At 40.1% G+C, this 19,259-nt stretch overlaps 1 protein-coding gene across 1 annotated transcript in view; it reads right to left on the bottom strand.

Moving 5' to 3' along the window:
- MEGF10 (multiple EGF like domains 10) overlaps positions 1–19,259 on the bottom strand; it is a 172,022-nt gene that overhangs the window by 57,638 nt on the left and 95,125 nt on the right. The window contains exons 6-8 of the mRNA XM_030818398.1: positions 7,101–7,347; positions 5,070–5,190; positions 1,188–1,324 (exon numbers count right to left, since the gene is read on the bottom strand). Of these exons, the coding sequence (XP_030674258.1) occupies positions 1,188–1,324; positions 5,070–5,190; positions 7,101–7,347 (505 nt within the window). The remainder of the gene's footprint in view (positions 1–1,187; positions 1,325–5,069; positions 5,191–7,100; positions 7,348–19,259) is intronic.

The raw sequence follows: 19,259 nt of genomic DNA, 5'->3' as shown, positions 1-19,259 counted from the left end.
TTTGGAAGCAACCTACGTGTCTATCAACAGACGAAAGGATAAAGAAAATGTGGTGCTTATACACAGTGGAGTACTATTCAGCCATAAAAAGAATGAAATCCAGTAATTTGCAACAACATGGATAGAACTGGAGATCATTATGTTAAATGAAATAAGCCAGGCACAGAAAGACAAACATCACATGTTCTCATTTATTTGTGGGATCTAAAAATCAAAACAATTGAACTCATGGACACAGAGAGTAATAGAATGGTTACCAGAGGCTGGGAAGGATAGTGGGAGGGTGTGGGGGAAATGGGGATGGTTAATGGGTACAAAAAAAATTAGAAAGAACAACTAAGACCTACTATTTGATAGCATAATAGGGTGACTATGGTCAATAGTAACTTAATTATACTTTCTGAAATAATTTGAAGAGTGTAATTGAATTGCTTGTAACTCAAAGGATAAATGCTTGAGGGGATGGATACCCCATTCCGCATGATGTGGTTAGTTCTCATTGCATGCCTGTATCAAAACATCTCATGTACCCCATAAATATATACATCTACTATGTGCCCACAAAAAAATGAAAATAAAAAAATTAAAGAAAAAGAAGTAGGGTGTGCAAAGCGCTCTGAGATAACAGTTTACCATTAAATACAGAGGACGATAAACAGGGGCAGTAAGACCCACACGAGCACAGCCATTTTTTCCTGTTTCATGTGGGACCAGAGGGCGCTCTAAGTCCCAGCAGATCTGACTCTATCACCACCACACAATATAATGATCAATATTCTTAACAGAATACTGAATCATAAGAAAGTAACTTTTTCCTTTTCAAAGGTACCTAAGTACACATCCCATTTAAAAATAAATCTATCCCCAAGTACTTACAATGTAAGTGGCAGTCCTAAACACTCAACTCTCTAGAATGACATTTTCATCGTGGGTTCTGAATGGCTGATATTTTATGGTCTTTTTTTAGTGCTTTTTCTGTTATCTTCAATTTACCATTGCTATTTGTAATTCAGTTTCTATACACTGAATTAGGATAGAATCTGTCAAACACATTGAGGCTGTATAGCTACTTCTGAAATATTATGGAAGAGTCATGGACACATGGTATTGAAGATGCTCCCTGGACCCTACAAACTTTCCTTTCACATCATTATGAACAGTCAGAGAAATACAAGGGCATCGCTTACCGTTCCCCTGTGTATCCTGGACTGCAATGACATTGGCCCGTGGCAGCATCACACGTCCCTCCATTATGGCACTGGCATTCTTGGGAACAGTTCTTTCCAAAGCGACCCTCAGGGCAAGGCTGACCACACACTGTGCCCTGCATTCAAAAAGACTTGGAAAATTAGATGGGCCTCCAGCCAGGGAAAGACAACTGATGGATGAAGAAGAAAAGAGAAGAAATAGAAAGGAGGGATAGGGGAATAGGGCTGCAAGAAAATTAGATTACAGAATTTTAGAGCACATACACTGTTCATCATCTTTAAAATATTAGAAACACTGAATTGACTTAATTACTCAGTAAGCCCAAATCTCAAGATACATTCAAAGATGGCTGAATAGTAATGTTAAGCAAAATCCATATTAAAAACTGAAGTTTAAGACAAAGTTACATCAAATTATTATGGCAACCTAAGGAAGGTATAAATCCTCCTAAGTGTTCTTCCTTGTGTCTTACACGCACAATAAGTCAACAATACTTATTGAGCATCCATTACATAAATGGCAACATCTGCCGCACACAGAATATCCAAATGCTTTACCATATGTTCTAGAGAAAATACACGTTTTATCATTGGCTTTATTTCTTAAAATGTAGCATAACACAAGATTGAAATTTTGTGTACCTGAATTAACAATCACATTGTGGAAGAAAGACTTCTACAGGAATGAACCTAGACATTTCAGAAGAAAAACATTTTATTTTCAGCAGATTCAACAAGCATTGCTGAGCCAAGATCAATAGGAAAGCTTATTTCCTGGGGAGAAAAACCAAGAGAGTAACTTGGACATTTCTCCTCACCCTAGAGGCTGCCCATCTTGTCAAGCACAGTCATTATATTTACTCCAATCCCGCACGGATAAGAATAAGATACTGTACCAGTAAGTCAACGAAATGCTGTTTTCTTCTTCACTTGGCTGTATCACTTGGACTCATAGCTTCTCATCTATTTATTGGAGTTATAATTAGACAAACAACATATCCCAAATAACAGGGATTTTTCTAATGTTTTTAACTATTGGAAACTGTTGCTCTGTCCTCCCTCTCTCTAAAAAAAGGCAGACTGTGGGCACTCTGAAATTGGAGGCTAGCGAACACCAGATGGTTTCCTAAATGTTTATTCTGGACAGCATAAGAAAATACATTTCCTCTAACTCCTGACTACCCACAAAGGCAGTTGGTGTGCTAATTAAGTCTCCTCTGGTGGTTTCCAGCTATCTACAAACAGGGAAATTTCTGCCACAGACTCTAGAATGGAAAAGGCCTTTGAGAGATGATTCGAATCAGCACTTAACTGAGAATCATCTACGTGCCTGTGTTGAGCTAAGCACCGAGAATCAAAGATAAGGTAACAACCCTCAATTAGCTCACAGTGTGGGGAGGGGAACGGACGTAAAAATCGCTCTAGTCTCTCCACTGTAGCCTGACATGGTGTACTTAGTGTGGGGTAAAAGCATGACTGTAGGAATAACATACTGAAGGTCGGTCTGTGGTAAGCAGGGGTGAAAATTCTCACTCTCCCAGGGCCTGACTTAACTACCCATAATGGTCCCACATAAGCTTCAGAAATTCGCTGAAATATTTTCATGCATAAGGATTAACATTAACAAGCAGCTTTAAAGAGGACATGATTTCTCTTAGTTGCAATACAAAGGTATATGTGTCTAATAGGAATATGTATTCATCTTTGAAAAGCACCTAGGATGACAACACAAACAACATGTTGTAAAGATGAAGTATAAGTTGAAAGCTCAGCTACACAGGAGAAAAAACAAGCTGAAGCATTTTTGAAGCAGAAGTAAGGTAAGGGGCCCAGGACACAGATAAAGAGGTGAGGGGAGGCTCCATTGGGCTGCTAGTGAGGGGTCCATCTGTCCACGTACTGGGATTCATAACCCAAGCCTGTGGTTACCATTAACCCACATCCTGACCATCCCAACTGAGAAGAGCTTCAGCATCAAAGCAAGGCAACTCCACAGACAATATCTACACAGAAGTCCTAGGAGTAAAAGACCTGCAGTTCCTTATCCAAAGATCATGGGGTTCTCAACCCTCTGCTGCTCCAGCAAAATACTTTCATCGTGAAAGACCAACGTTGGCAAAAGGCTGAGTATAGGAAATGAAAGAATAGAAGGAGTCAAAAATAACCCAGCTTCTTTACCTCAGACAACTAAGAGAGAAGTGTTAGTTTTAACCAAGACAAAAAAAGGTAGACGAGGACTAGCCTTACAAAAGGCTTGGGTGTACAAGTTTGGATTTATTAAATTTATTAACATTGACTCTGCCAGGCCTGCTCAAACCTGCTCAGTCCTCCTTAAATAGCTTCTTTTTCACCTTGTCTTCATCCTCAGGTGCTCAATTAAAGTTCTCCTCTCTCTCTAACTCGATTGCCTCATGCTGTTTCTCCATGCTTTGGCTCCAGAATGAACTTTGTCTGGGCTACCCACCATTTCTAACCCTCTCGGATCTGATTTTTATTGTATACTTGTCCCAGTGGCCTTGACATCTTAAACTGTTCTTACTTCCCAAGACCCTCATGGAAAAGTGGACTCCAGTTCTCCTTTGTTCCATAGCCACAAGAAAGGGCAATACCAGACCAATTCTACTCCCAGGTCTGGCTGTGGAGACTCTAGCTTGGGCATTGCCCAAAGAGACGGTGGCTTTGTGTCTATAGGTTATCAAGGTTGGGGTGACAAATATAAATCTAAGCTCAAGGCAGGTAAGATCAAAATCTAGGAAAACCATCAAGTGCTTCTTAAAGCTATGGGTCTGGATGAGATTGCCAGAGTGGATTTATGGTGAGAAAAGAGGGCAAGACTTAAACTACAAAATCCTGTAATGAAGTAGTATGCAGAAGAAGGGGGATTAGGAAAAGAGATTTTTAGTATGAAAGGTAAGAGACGGGATGATTAGAGAAATAGAAGGCAAAGGGATTAAGGAAGGGAGGTTGGTACTCAACAGAGTGAAAATCTTTGGAGAAATGAAGCTGAATGAGAACAGAAGAGTCTTGGTAATTAAGTCCCTTGTAACCTCTGAAAGAACAGCTTCACCACTGTTCATGGAAATAGAAGGTGATAAAAAAGTCAATTGCTCTGTTAAATAGTTTGTTAATGAAAGAAACACATATTGGTTGCTCACTCATCTGCCTTCAAGCAGAAACAGGCACAAATCAACTCAGAGAGATGACATCAATATTATTATATTTCCTGATTTCAGATGTCTAATTTGAAGCTAATTGTCACTGTGAATTCTACATAACTCTAAGCATGTGAAATTGCTACATGAAGAAAGGGTATCCTCGTCAAAATTTGGAAAATATGTTGAACAGCTTCCTCTTGGATTATCACACTCAAGGCTCTGAGAAGTCCTGCAATACTTGGTAAATGTGGTTTACCTCAATGTATCCCCAGATTTATATGATTTTTTTTTCATGTGACACTTAAACTGTTGAGAATAATGTTCCCAAAGAACAACAGCAACTCATGGAACAAAATTATGAAAATGATTATTAAATAAATCCAGTGTTTATCAGCACTGACTATCATGTGAGACTGGATATTTGTCTCTCTTTTTTTTATCCTCAAGGGAAATGCAGGACAGATGGCCACTACCCTTTACATGACAACCTTCAATGCACTTCAAGTCTAGGACTAAATCACCTTCTTCTGTCTCCTCAGAACTGAAGAGTTTCAGATTTAAAATGGCTTGAGTCTTTCCAGTTTTGGAATCTTCAACCATCATGGTAACTTTCTTTTGTGCTAAAGTCTCCTGCATGTGTATGCACTGACTATCCTGGAATGGGTGACTTTGGGGTAGGGGCAGAGGAGGTGGGAAGGAAGCTTACCATCCAGCCAGAAGGGCAAGAGCATTCTCCAGTGACGTGATGACACACTCCTCCATTTTGACAAGGGCATCTCTGCTCACACTGTGGACCATGTTTACCAGGAGGACAAAGATCCTCACAGCTGAGGGATTAACATGTGACAAAGGACACTGTTATTTCCCAGACACATGACCCTCAGGTTCACAGGCACAATGGTACCCAGGATCCCCAAAATAGACAAGCTTTCTGTGTTCAATAATTGTTCATTTAATTAATTAACATCAAGAACATTAATCATATTGCCTGGAAGTGTCTTTGAGGAGTCACTCGGTCCTTCCCTTTGTTTTGGGGTACTTTCTAATAAAGCCATTTCGGTTTGAAGAGAAGCTGTCCTATCTGAGAACACTGAGGAAGAAAACTGGCCAAACACTCATTGATGACAAGAACTTTTCATGTAACTCTTACAAAGCGCTTGTGCTCCAGTTTAAGTCTACTTTTGTTTATGTGTTTGTTCTATTCCCAAAGAAAATTGAGATGCTGCACATCACACCCTTTGTGCACATATTCATCATCAATTTTTTTTTTAATTTTTAAAATTTTACTTTAAGTTCCAGGATACATGTGCAGAATATGCAGGTTTGTTACATAGGTGTACAGGTGCCATGGAGGTTTGCTGCACCTATCAACCTGTCATCTAGGTTTTAAGCCCCGCATGCATTAGGTATTTGTCCTAATGCTCTCCTTCCCCATTCCCCCCACCCCTCGACAGACTCCAGTGTGTGATGTTCCCCTCCCTGTGTCCATGTGTTCTCTTGTTCAACTCCCACTTATGAGTGAGAACATGCGGTGTTTGGTTTTCTGTTCCTGTGTTAGTTTGCTGAGAATGATGGCTTCCAGCTTCATCCATGTCCCTGCAAAGGGCATGAACTCCTTCTCATCATCCATTTTTGGTGTTCTCTCCTCCTGACTGACAAGTTTCCCTTCCCTCACCCACCCAGGCGTCACATGGCCCTTCTTCTCTAAGCCTTTGTCTTTCCTGCTCTCATGGGAAATCGCTCCAAGTTTCCCAGAGCCCAGTTCAATTGTGGCCTTGAGGAAAACCCATAAAAGCAATATTAACAATTAAACAGTTTGAGATAATCATCAATTCTGAAAATCAGGGCTTTCTAGGCTAATACAATTTTTTTCTTTAGCTCCACTCTACAGATGTTTAACACTGTTGGCAGGAAGTGTTTACCTAATCAGCCACATTTTGTTTTTTCAAGTTTTAGTTCTGTGATTTATAAATGTAATTTTCTCAGTAAGGGAAGAGGATTTTTCTATCTCTTACTTTTTTTTTTTTAGCAACTTCTGCCTCTTAATTCTGTTGGTGAATAGAAGTGAACTGAAGAATGCCCTTCCCACAAAATAAAAACAGTGGAGGTTAAGTAGTTGCTTGAATGTTCCTCAAAAAGAATTAAACTATGTGTGTGCACATAATGTACATAGATGTAATACATATATCTTTACATTCACAAAGCAATATGTATCCATGGGCATTAAATAATGTATGTATCCCTAAGAGTTAATCTTTTATTATGGACTATTTTTAACACCTTCCTCCTTTTCTCTTCTAATGCACTGAACCCACCCAGCTTTCCCCAGCTAATTAATTGCCACAAAGAGCAAAAAGACATGGACCATTAACAACCAGCAGTACAAATGAACATAATCTCAGGTGATCCAAACAGAACCCCAAATATGCCCCAACAACCCCCAAATAGTGCCATTCAACACAACATCCTGATGGACCCTCTCTCTCTTTGCCTGCTAGAAGGAAAGCGTGGAAGCTGGCCCTTAGATTCAGGCTGGGATCTTATGTCCAAAGGCCAAACAGCAGCTGCACCTAGTGGCCATCACTGCTGACCTCTATAACTGTGCCTGCAGCCTAGACCCATCAGTAACTCTTCAGGCAGCAATGCAAACTGAGGCACAAGAAATATGATAGCAGCAGCAGCATGAATGGAGAGGGTGGGTGGGCTCTGTTGTGCTGCTGGGCAGCATGTGACTTACAAGGCTCCAGTGTATCCTGGTGGGCAGCGGCATTCCCCTGTGACGTGGTCGCAGGTGGCTCCATTCTGGCACTGGCATCTCTGATGACAGTCATTACCATAGGTGCCCTGCTCACAGCGGTCCTCGCAGCGCCAGCCCCGGAAGCCCGCAGCACAATGACAAGCCCCGGTGATGGGGTTGCACAGAGCCCCATTTTTGCACTGGCACCGGCTGGTGCAGTGGGGACCCCAGTGATCACCATCGCAGGCTGAAGTTGAGGAGAGAAACAGTGGATATCAGAGCATGGGTGTGGGTGAGGGAGAACCAGATTTCTTCTCCTCTTGGGGAGAATGGCTTGGTGACCTCTCATCGCCATTCATTAGCTGGCCATCAGGGCCCTGGCCCCAACCCATGGCAATGCTTCACAAACTGGTGCTCAGCACCAACTGGGCCACCTCCTGTCACTCCATTGCTTAACTATCACTTCATTGACAATCATGTCAATAAATAAATAAAAACTCTCCATGCCTTTACTCAGACTGTGTTCAGCATCCAGAGTGTGGAGTTTGATGTGGCTAGAGAAATGGGCTAGGGGAAGAGCTCAGGGGTTCTGCAAGGAGAGCAGGCTGGCTAGGCAGATGGGAATGATCAGTTCATGCAGGGACTTTTTTGCATATTAAGGGGTTTGGATTGCATCTTGTGAACAAGGGATTGGTAGTGAAAGATTTTAAGAAGGGAGAGCACAGATTTGCCTCCTCCTAGGTGTGTGGAAGGAGCTGACAATGAGAGGCAGAGAGATGGAGCGGGAAAAATGGCAACAGTCCAGATGACCATCACAGGCAGTAACCATGAAAAGGGAGAGGGGACACAGAGTCAGAGGTACTGGAGAGTGGACTGACCCTGCTACAGGTCTGGGCCAGAGTCCTGAGTCCTCTAAGAAGCAAACTACTGATCTGCTTTTAAGATATCAGTCAAAACATCTGTGATTGGAAGGTAATCTGAATTACCGACCACAAAAAAAAAGGGGGGACAGGAAAAAAATGGACAAATATGCTCAAATATATTGACATATTTAAAATAAGACAAGTCTGAAGCTGAAAAATGCAAATTAAATGAAAAGATAATAGGCAAACGAAACCAGGTAAAAGACAAAGGAAGAAAATAGCATTTGAAAGATATATTTAAAGTGCAGTTCCAAAGAGAAGAAAGACCGGCTGCGATACAAAAGTCAGTGAGTAGAAAAGGGGAGAAGGGAAGGAAAAAAAAACTTCAATTCCAAACACTCTAAAAAAGTAGAGAGGGCAATGATAAACAAAATCTACTCTTAATATGTATTGCCGAGCCAGCAGTATATTTATTACATGCTATAAAAATCACTTGAAGAAGAAGCACCCTGCCTAGAGCTCTTAGAATAAACTGCTTTTATGATTAAAAAAACAGTTTCATTTCATAAAAATTTTGTAACTTCAACAGATCTGGAATAAATTGTTCAAAAGAAAAAAACTCTAGGTACACAGCAAACAACTCATCAGAAGTACTGAATCCGTCTTCCAATATTAGAATCTACCTTTGATTTCATAATATCAAAAGGTTTAAATGAATAATTCTGTTTTTAATCAGTATGGCTTTGGTCTCATTAGTACTTTAATAAACACACTTTAATACAATTAAAAACAATGAGAGAGAATTATTGAACCTAAAGCAGATCAAGAAATCAATTACCTAAGAACTCACAATCTTCTTTCACAAAATAAGATTAGGTGGTAGTTCCAAAAGGAGACTGAAGCCTAATTGTTATTCATATGAGTTGTTTCTTTTATTGCCTATGGATACGCACTATGAGTCTTTTTTCCACTGTGATTCGTTTAATGTAGGATTTTAAAAGTATAAAATCTTTAAGAAAATTACATAGTATGTTCCTTTTGATCTTCTCAGCTACCACAGGTGGAGAAGACTCCGTCCTGTTTTGATGGGCCTCCAAAATAAATTACACAGGCCTTTGTAACTTGTTACTTGATTCATCAATCCTCAAGAGTAAGAAAAATCATTCCATATGAGCTAAATCCATTATCTTATCATTGAATCCCTTTTTTCTCCTGGCTTTTTCACAGTGTAGTAAACCAGTTCACCACTCTCTTCTATATTAAAAATGACCTTATTCCCAAACGTGAATGCAGCTTGGCCTGCTCTTCTCTAAATACTACCACTCCAATACTTTTACTTAGTTTCAAAAAGTTTATTCAATTTCATTTATCCTTTTACTGAATGCTCTCCAAAGTTTCCAAGTCCCTCTTAACTTCTAGGAACCTCAGATATTGAATTAAATATCTGTCAACTCCTTACGTTCAGGAGAGAATTAGTTGACTGACAAAAAAGAAATTTTACCTAACAAAAGTTACTTTGATAAAAACAACAAGATCATGTCAAAAGCACTTTAAAAAATCATGGTGGGTTATTACAGAATTTTCCCCCATGTGACACTGTGGTCAGGTTGGCCCCAAGCACATACGCTTTACAGAACATGTTTTATATAACAAGAGAGTGGTAGGGAGAAGTAGAGGAACTGAGGGGACAGCACTGATTTCTCCTCTTCTTCACAACCTTGTTCTACACCTCATTCAACAATTTATCTCCCAGTGGGGCAGTCAGGCAGACACCAGCTCTGTTTTCTTAGGATTAGAACAAAAAAAAGGAACAAAAAAAAATTTGAAGAGATCTTATAATACAAGTGAGTTTATAGCAGAAACTGATAACTATCAGCATAGAAAAATGGGTTTCAGGCTTTTCAAGAAATACTATCATGTTGACATGGTTAATTTCCTGGCTATATCTAACCACGATGACATGTTTTCAAGTGATAGCTTCCCCACTTCGGGCTATATTTTCCTAAAATGCCACTAATACATGGACCTCACAATGTGAATACCGTACATCAACATGGTCTATTCATGAAAAAAATCCACATACAGATGTTTACAGACAAATAGGAATTAGAACAAGTAGGACACAGAAACCTGGGTTGAATTGAGACATTACCATGACTTCCTTTCCTTTCTTCATTTGTCATATTTAACCACTTCAACGCATCCATTTTTAAATGTATCCCAGTGAGTTACACAGTCTACAGCACATAAGCCAGCTGTCATCCCTGATAACTACAAGGGTACGCTGACTTTGTCTAGACTGGAGGCAGAATTCATTCCTTATGTTTAGTGCAGAATTTGACCAGTTATCCTGAATTCAAGTACCATGTTTGGAGAGACAGCTCGGAGGGAGTCTGAATTCAAACTATCTGACATCTTTTCCTTAACACCTCACTCTAATCTCACAGGGCAAGAGTTTCTTTCACTCCACAAGAGAAAATGACTGGTTGGCTATTCCCACTAACAACTTAGAAAATATATAGTAAACATGAAAATAGCTTTAGTATCCTAATTTTTAAAAAAGAGGTAAAGGAACAAAATTTTATTTCAGATTAAACTGAAAGTGACCTAAACGCTAGTGAGCAAGTGCCGACTCATTTTCAGCCTCTGGTTTCAGTTCTAACTGTGCTAACCACCGGAAATGGGCTCTCAGATGCAAGATGCCTAGATTCATGCAGATATTTCATGGAATGGCTTAATGAGAGTCTCAGACAGGCACGGACAGCTTGCTCTAATAAGCTCTCATAATAAGTTGGAAGTTTAAACCTCTGGGTACTACTTGGATTACATAAAATCCAAGCTCCAATCCTTAAGTGAAAACTAGTAGAGAACTGGATCTTCTCAAGACAATAGACTCACATAGGAACCCTTATGGCTATAACTTCCAATACCCCAGTAACCCCAGGTTACATTCATGGGCTGGGTACTGAAGTACATTCAAATGATATTTTTTAAGTACCTGTCATGTGTCAGACATGGTGCTAGACTGGAATTCAAAGGAAAATAAAGAGCACAGGCTCCTAGCAGCTTTCCATTTAATGACAGAGGCATCAAGTCTGAAGCAATACAATACTGAATAATAAGTAATAAGGTCAGGGGATGGATTAGGTACAATGGAAAACATAAGGAGATGGTACTTAACCAACCAGTATTGGCGCATCAGAAAAGGCTTCCCAGCTAAACTGATGCCTAAACTGAGACCAAAAGGCAGGGTGTGCCACATTTAGGTACAGGGTAGAGGATTGTTAAGTAGGAAGTCTGGGTGTGAGGGGTGCAGGGGCTGCAGGGAATGATACATGCAACAGCCAAAAGCTTATGAACACGAACTTGATTCTCTCTGCTATTGTACTATGGCCATTATCACTTTCACAGCTCTGTACACAGCAAAAAGAAGTAGAAATAACTATGAAGAGATAGTAGACCTGTCCTCTCGCTCCCTCAGTACTCCCCAGCCTTCCAAATGCAGCTCAGGAAACTCTGTCTTTAGGCACACTTTTGAGAACTGATCTAAGATGTTCTCTGAAAATGGCATTATCTATTTTCCATGTCATTCACTTTGAACTCAGATGATAATTTTTCTTTATTTTACTTTTTGAAGAGATGGGGTCTCACTATGTTGCCCAGGCTGATCTTGAACTCCAGGCCTCAAGAGATCCTCCAGCCTTGGCCTCCCAAAGTTCTAGGATTACAGGTGTGAGCCACTGTGCCCAGCAACTAGTTCATAATCTTTATATTTGCTTGCCTTATTCTGTAACTTCCAAATGAAACGGAATTTCATAGATGTTAGGATGCAATGACACTCTTTCTTCATTTCAGCAGTCAACAGAAGGTTTTGTACAATCATAAATGACAGTCATCTGTTTGACAATGATGATTAGATACATTCTGATTTCAGAGGTGAAAATCTGTGCACCCTGAGTCATAATAATAATAATGTTGAGACTGATACTTACGGTGATAATGGTAGCCTCTCCCTTTGTGTGGAAACCACCACTCTCTCTTTTTTTTTTTTTTTAGACAGGGTCTCACTCTGTCACCCAGGCTGGAGTGCAGTGGTGCGATCTTGGCTCACTGCAGCCTTAACCTTCCCTGGGCTCAAGTGATCCTCCCACCTGAGTAGCTGAGACTATAGACGCATGCCACCACGACTGGCTCATTTTTTGTATTTTTGGTAGAGATGAGGTTTCATCATGTTGCCCAGGCTGGTCTTGAACTCCTGAGCTCAAGCTATCTGGGCACCTTGGCATCTCAAAGTGCTGGGATTACAGGAATGAGCTGCTGCACCCAGCTGGAAACCAGCACTCTTACATAGTACTACAGGACAGTAAATTACCACATCCTTATTAGAAATTAGTCTGGCAAAGTCTAATAAAGCCCCTTTACCATAAATTCTTCTTTTGGGAGTTTTTCCCAAAGAAATAAGCATGTATGTGTGTGTGAGTGTGTGTGTGTGTATGTGTGTGTGTATGTATATACACACATAAAGACAATAACCATTCATAAAAGATAATAGCTAACTCATTAATAATACCTTAGCATCCCCACAGACACTGTTCCAAGCACTTGTGATAGATTAACTCACATAGTGACCCTGTGAAATAGGTGCTATTGTTGTCCCTATTATGTAGATGAAGAAATTGAGATCCAGGTGACTTGCTCAAAGTCACGCAGGTAGCAAGGGGTGAAGCACAGACTTCCTGCCTCCAGAGCCCGTGTTCTAAACCACTATATTTCACTCTCTCCAAAGCTGTAAGGACATTTATCCTAGCACGGATTATAACAATAAATTGAAAACAACCTAGTTTTCCAGGAATAGGCAGCTGGTGAAAAAATTTTGGTAGTCATACAATGGAATACTATCCATTAATTAAATGATTTTTATAAAAGATGATTTTATGAACTGGAACAATACTTATGATATCATAATTATAAAAAGTAGATTTTAAAAAGGCCAGGCACAGTGGCTTACGCCTGTGATCCCAGCACTTTGTGAAGCTGAGTCAAGAGTATATCATTTGAGGTCAGGAGTTAGAGACCGGCCTGGGAAACACAGCAAGACCCCACATCTACAAAAATATACAAAAATTAGTCCAGCGTGGTGGCTTGCACTGGTAGTCTCAGCTACTCAGGAGGCTACGGTGGCAGGATCACTTGAGCCCAGGAGGTTGAGGCTGCAGTGAGTCATGATTGCTCTACTGAATTCCAATCTGAATGACAGAGTGGGACTCTGACTCAAAAAAAAAAAAAAAAAAAAAAACCCAAAAAACAATGCACCATATAATCCAATTTTAGCAATGTATCAGAATGAACCTGATGAAACTGCCGTTAATTTAGGTAAGGATGCAGCAATTGCATATGGTTGAAACTACTATCTGGGGAAAAGAGGGAACAGGGTTAAAATGAGAGACAGAGCTACAGTGAAATGGCATCAATGGGTATCTCTGGATCTTGAGATTATGCATGATTATTCTTTTATTCATTTGGTTTAACCAGGTTTTCTAAATGTTTTACAGTAAATGTGTATCCTTTTGGCAGTAAAAGAAAAGCAAGCAGTAAGGTTTTTTAAATGGTTCTAATTGCTGGGCATTTACATCATGCCAGGTTCTGTGCTTTGTGCTTTATGCTTTACATATCTCTTTCTTTTTAAAAAGGAAGTATATGTGCAGGTTTGTTATGCAGGTAAACTCGTGTCATGGGGGTTTGTCATACAGATTATTTCATCACCCTAGTACTAAGCCTAGTACCTAATAGTTATTTTTTTCTGATCCTCTCCCTCTTCCCACCCTCCACTTGCCAATAGGCCCCAGTGTCTGTTGTTCCTCTTTATGTGTCCACATGTTCTCAATATTTAGCTCCCACTTATAAATGAGAACATGCAGTATTTTGTTTTCTGTTCCTGGATCAGTTTGCTAAGGATAATGGCCTCCAGCTCCATCCATGTCCCTGCAAAGAACATGATCTCATTCTCTTATATAGCTGCACAGTATTCCATGGTATTTGTAGCACCTTTTCTTTATCCAGTCTGCCATTGATGGCCATTTAGGTTGATTTAATGTCTTTGCTGTTGTGAACAGGGCTGCAATGAACATTGACGTGCATGAATCTTTATGTTGCAACAATTTATATTCCTCTGGATATATACCCAATAATGGGATTCCTGGGTCGAATGGTAGTTCTGCTTTCAGCTCTTTGAGGAATCAATCGCCACACTGTTTTCCACAATAATTGAACTAATTTACACTCCAACCAACAAGGTATTCCCTTTTCTCCACAACCTCACCAGCATCTGTTATTTTTTGACTTTTTAATAGCAACTATTCTGACTGGATTACACCTATTTCTAGTCCTCATGACAATTACAACAAGCACATAGAGGATATTTAGCATTAGAACATTTAGGTAAAATGTCCCAAAACTAGTCAGTGGTGGCATCAGTACTCAAACCCAAGGCTTTCTGCATACAAAAGGTCAAGGGCTTTACATGAGGCCATTCTGCTCCTGAAGTACGGAAATTATATGTTTCGGTTAAGTATAATATTCCATCATTATATTTCTCATCTAATATGAAATCAGCACCCTTTCTAAGGCAGAGCAACAAATGATTAATGATTCACTGAGTAAGGCTTTGGGGTCAGCCAATTACTCAGTATTTAGGGACACTGAGAAAGAGATTACCTCAGTAGTGAGAACATAAGACATTTCTCAAAGAAAAAATCAAATTGGCCAGGCGCAGTGGCTCACGCCTGTAATCCCAGCACTTTGTGGGGCTGAGGCGGGCGGATCACTAGGTCAGGAGATTGAGACAATCCTGGCTAACACGGTGAAACCCCGTCTCTACTAAAAATACAAAAAATTAGCCAGGCGTGGTGGCGGGTGCCTATAGTCCCAGCTACTTGGGAGGCTGAGGCAGGAGAATGGCATGAACCCTGGAGGTGGAGCTTGCAGTGAGCCGGGATCTTGCCACTGCACTCCAGCCTGGGTGACAGAGCAAGACTCCATCTCAAAAAAAAAAAGAAAGAAAAAGAAAAAAGAAAATTAAGGAGATAGCCAGATTTGAAGAGCTTCTAGAAGTTGATAATAATTCTATGTAGACTGGGCATGGTGGCTTACGCTTGTAATTCCAGCACTTTGGGAGGCTGAGGTGGGTGGATTGCTTGAGCTCAAGAGTTAGAGACCAGCCTGGGTAACATGGCGAAACCCCGTCTCTACAAAAGATGCAAAAATGAGCTGGATGTGGTGGCATGCACCTGTAGTCCCAGCTACTCAGGAGGCTGAGGAGGAAGGATTGCTTGAGGCCAGGAGGTCGAGGCTGCAGTGAACTGAGATGGTGCCACTGCTCTCCAGCCTCGGTGACAGAGTGAGATCCTGTCTCAAAATAATAATAATGATAATTCTATACAAACAGAAAAGCTAGAAAGCTTGCTATGAGCATAGTATCAATGTCACTAGCTTTAAGAGTATATGGATCTGAAAATTAGGCCCATGTAGTACCTGGCACATGGCTGGCACTCAGAAAATATCTGGTGAATAAATGAGAGTGATTGTGAGTGTAGAGCGCGATAACTTTCACAAGCAGAGAAACCCAGAAAATCATCATCAAAATTCTAGGTACATTCTTCTCTCCTAACCTGCCTCAAACCCTCAGCCCAATTTTCTATGCAAGTGACATGAAACAGAGAGTGGAAGGGGAGGCTTTCTAAGATACATTGAGTTTCTAACATGTGCCGGGCATTATTACATTATGAGGGACATTATGCAGCTATTTTATTTAAACCTCACAATAACTCAATGAGTTAGGTATAATTATTCCAATATTTCCATTTGCAAAATGAACTCAGATGGCAATTTGTTCAAAGCCACTTGGCATTTGAGTGGCAAAAGCAAGGGTTCCACCCAAATCCATCAATGCAATGTCTCCAAAGCTGCAATCATCTCTTATACCACCCTGACGGCCCCCAAAGAAGTGATGGTCATCAATTACAAAACCGGAATCAGTGCAGATTAACTGCTTCTGCCTAGTTTTCAAAGGGGAACATTCTAGAACAAATGTCTCACAACTGTTTATCTGAGAAATAATAGTTGTTTGCTTAAAATGACAGTTCCCAGGCTTCAAGATGTGGCAGCAGGTTCATCAGAATAGTTTTGATGAGGAATATCCTATCATGTCCATAATTACACAGGTATTGACCAAAAAACAAGGCATTAGAAAAAGTCTTTGAACACATGGAGAGAATCTAGTAAATCTCTTGTTTTCATGTAGACAAAGGACAAGAAAGGGGGCACGATTAAAGATAAGCAGAAATGTTAAATGGAGAGGTGCTCTGGAGGAAGGAATAAAGGTACATTAATACGTTGTCTCATCAAAGGACTCCATCAGCAACCAACCAAGCAATGGATAAAAATAGAGGAACTCATTTTGCCCTTTAAGAAAGAAGTGATGTTTACCATCGTGTTCATCTTGTTACCAAATTCTTCAGTCACTAGCTGGCTCAAGGAGGGACTGTAGCCTCTTCACACTGCCTAGACCTAGGCCCTAGCTGGCCCATGGCCAATTCATTGCTATGGAACCTTGGGGTAGTCCCCAAACTTTATTTTTTGTAAAATGAAGATGGTGGAACACACTAATTACACAAAAAGTACTTTTTGTTACATGTGACGCTGCACAGATCTAGTAACAGCAGAAATTCCATGTTTGCACATTGGGATGTCCTAGCCCAGCAAAAAGAATGCCCTAGAAAAACATCCTCCAACTGTGTATGAAGCTGCACTAACATGTCTGACCTTGGTTTGTGTTATTTGTTTGTCTTGCATGAATCATTCATGCCAGAAAGGACAACTTAGTTCTCACAATGTAAAATTTCAAAAACGAAATTGCCCAGTAACTCTATAAAGAAAAAAACAAGGCTTGGACCTTTCATTCATTTTTACAAAGACAATTGGAGTGAGTTCAGGCCTGCAAAGAAACCCAGAACTACTTTATATTTAGTCTTCTTCATTGCCAATTAAAAACTGGAGTTTAGACATTTCCCACTTGCTGGTGACTGTATGTCCAGAAGTGTAGGCTTGTATATGGGGTCCAGAAATATAAAAGGAGAAATAAACAAAAACATGACTTTCTTAGTAATCCCCACTTCAGCATAAAAAGATGTCATAAATAAAATCTGGAGAGCATTGCCAAATTGAGAGGTGCCAAATAATCTCACTGCCTTGATTTTTCTTCAGTTTATCTATGCCCATGGTTCACCAACTAAGACAACAGAAGCAACCTTGAAATGCATTTTGAACTGTAAGATGCTTATTAAAGGAACTGATTCTAAATGACAGATAGCAACAGAAATGCCCAGTTATGTGTACCTGTACTGTATCCAGTTATGTGTACCCGTGTTTACACATTGTAAACAAACCCTAGATGAACTGAGCAGGTCAGGTGTTTTTTATTGTTTGTTTTGTTTGTTTGTTTTTAGAGACAGGGTCTCACTGTGCTACCTAGACTGGAGTGCAGTGGTACAAACATAGCTCACTGTAACCTTTAACTCCTGGGCTTGATCGATCCTCCCACCTCAGCCTCTAGAGTAGCTGGAACTACAAGCACATGCTACCATGTCCAGCTGATTTTTTAAAAATATTTTGTAGAGACAAGGTCTCACTATGATGCCCAGGCTGGTCTTGAACTCCTGGCCTCAAGCAGTGCTCCTGCCTGGGCCTCCCAAAGTGCAGGGATTATAGTCATGAGCCACCACACACAGCCAGGTTGTTGTTGTTATTGCTGTTGTTTTAAAGTCTTAGTTTAGTAGCCTTGGGATCTAATTGTTGAATTATATAGGGGTCAATAACTTTAAGATACTTCTCTACCAGAAACTTACAGTAGGATAACATATCAAATCTTAGAACTCAAGCTTATCATAGGGAAAGAGATGTCTGCTTATAATACATAACTAACCCCGCTGGTGTTACTGTTTGCAATAACTAACACTACATGTGCCTTCAATATTATAAATGTCAGCCCGGCGCAGTGGCTCACGTCTGTAATTCCAGCACTTTGGGAGGCCAAGTCCGGCGGATCACCTGAGGTCAGGAGTTAGAGACCAGCCTCGCCAACATGACAAAACCCCGTCTCTACTAAAAATACAAAAATTAGCCAGGCATGGTGGTGCATGCCTGTAATCCCAGTACTCAGGAGGCTGAGGCAGGAGAATCACTTGAGCCAAGATCACACCACTGCATTCCAGCCTAGGCAACAGAGTGAGACTCTGTTTCAAAAAAAAAAAAAATTATAAATATCAAGTATTTATTAGGATGCATCAAAATCGGTATAGTGACTTGACAATATATATTTACATGAGGTTTGGCTATAATGTTCCCCATGGACTTTAAACATAGGAAAATCCATGACTATGAGATAAATTAATAGAGAAGAAAATTTAATACTTTATAGTCTAAAACATAGGCAAAGTACAAATAAGTCACTTTCAAGAAAATATCTCTACAGAGTGCCTTTTAGAGGAGACCAAAATAATTTTCCACTGTCTCAAAGGATAGAAAAACATGGTTCTTCCTGAAACATACACCCTTTCTTCTTAAGCCTCAGTTCCCTGACGGTCTTTTATCTCCCTGGGATTTCATTCCTTGCGCCTCAGGCTAACAAGGCTGTGGTGCGTCATTCCCTTTGTTAATAATGGTAGAAGGAAAGACCCTCATTCAAAACATCAAGCACTTTAAAAATAAAACAACTTCTAAAGCTTTTCCATCCATGAAGAAGAACAATAAAGATGTATTTTCCAGATACTCTGAAAGCACTAAAACCCCATGTCCTTCACATGTCAAAAACCCCTCTGGAGGGCTGACAGAGTGCCAGCGATCACCGTGGACAACCACCCAGTGCTGTTTATATTAATTTTATTCAGTGACTGAGAGAGAACCTTTATTCTTCTTTTAAAATGTTTGTTAAATGAACTGTCATTTTATAACTTCAGTGTAAGCTTATCTCAAATTATGAACCAGAAAAAGGGGTGGGAAATATTTATTCTCTATTGTGCTGAAGTGTAAATGTTGATGTATCTCTATGACAACATACTGATGACCTATTCACGGTGCAGGAAAATCTCAAGGATATAACTTGTAGGCTAAAATTACATAATTTGGGAGGATTACATTCATTCACTGACGTCAAAAGAATAATAACAACCTAAGGAGCCCTTATAAGATGTCTTGCTATAAAAAGTCTTGTCATATTTTTATTCTGTTGATTATTTATTCT

Source organism: Nomascus leucogenys, chromosome 2 (assembly GCF_006542625.1).
Source record: "Nomascus leucogenys isolate Asia chromosome 2, Asia_NLE_v1, whole genome shotgun sequence".
In the NCBI taxonomy this organism is placed as follows: Eukaryota; Metazoa; Chordata; class Mammalia; order Primates; family Hylobatidae; genus Nomascus; species Nomascus leucogenys.
The sequence above is the reverse complement of the archived record's forward strand: the minus strand, read 5'-3'. Positions and strand labels throughout refer to the sequence as shown.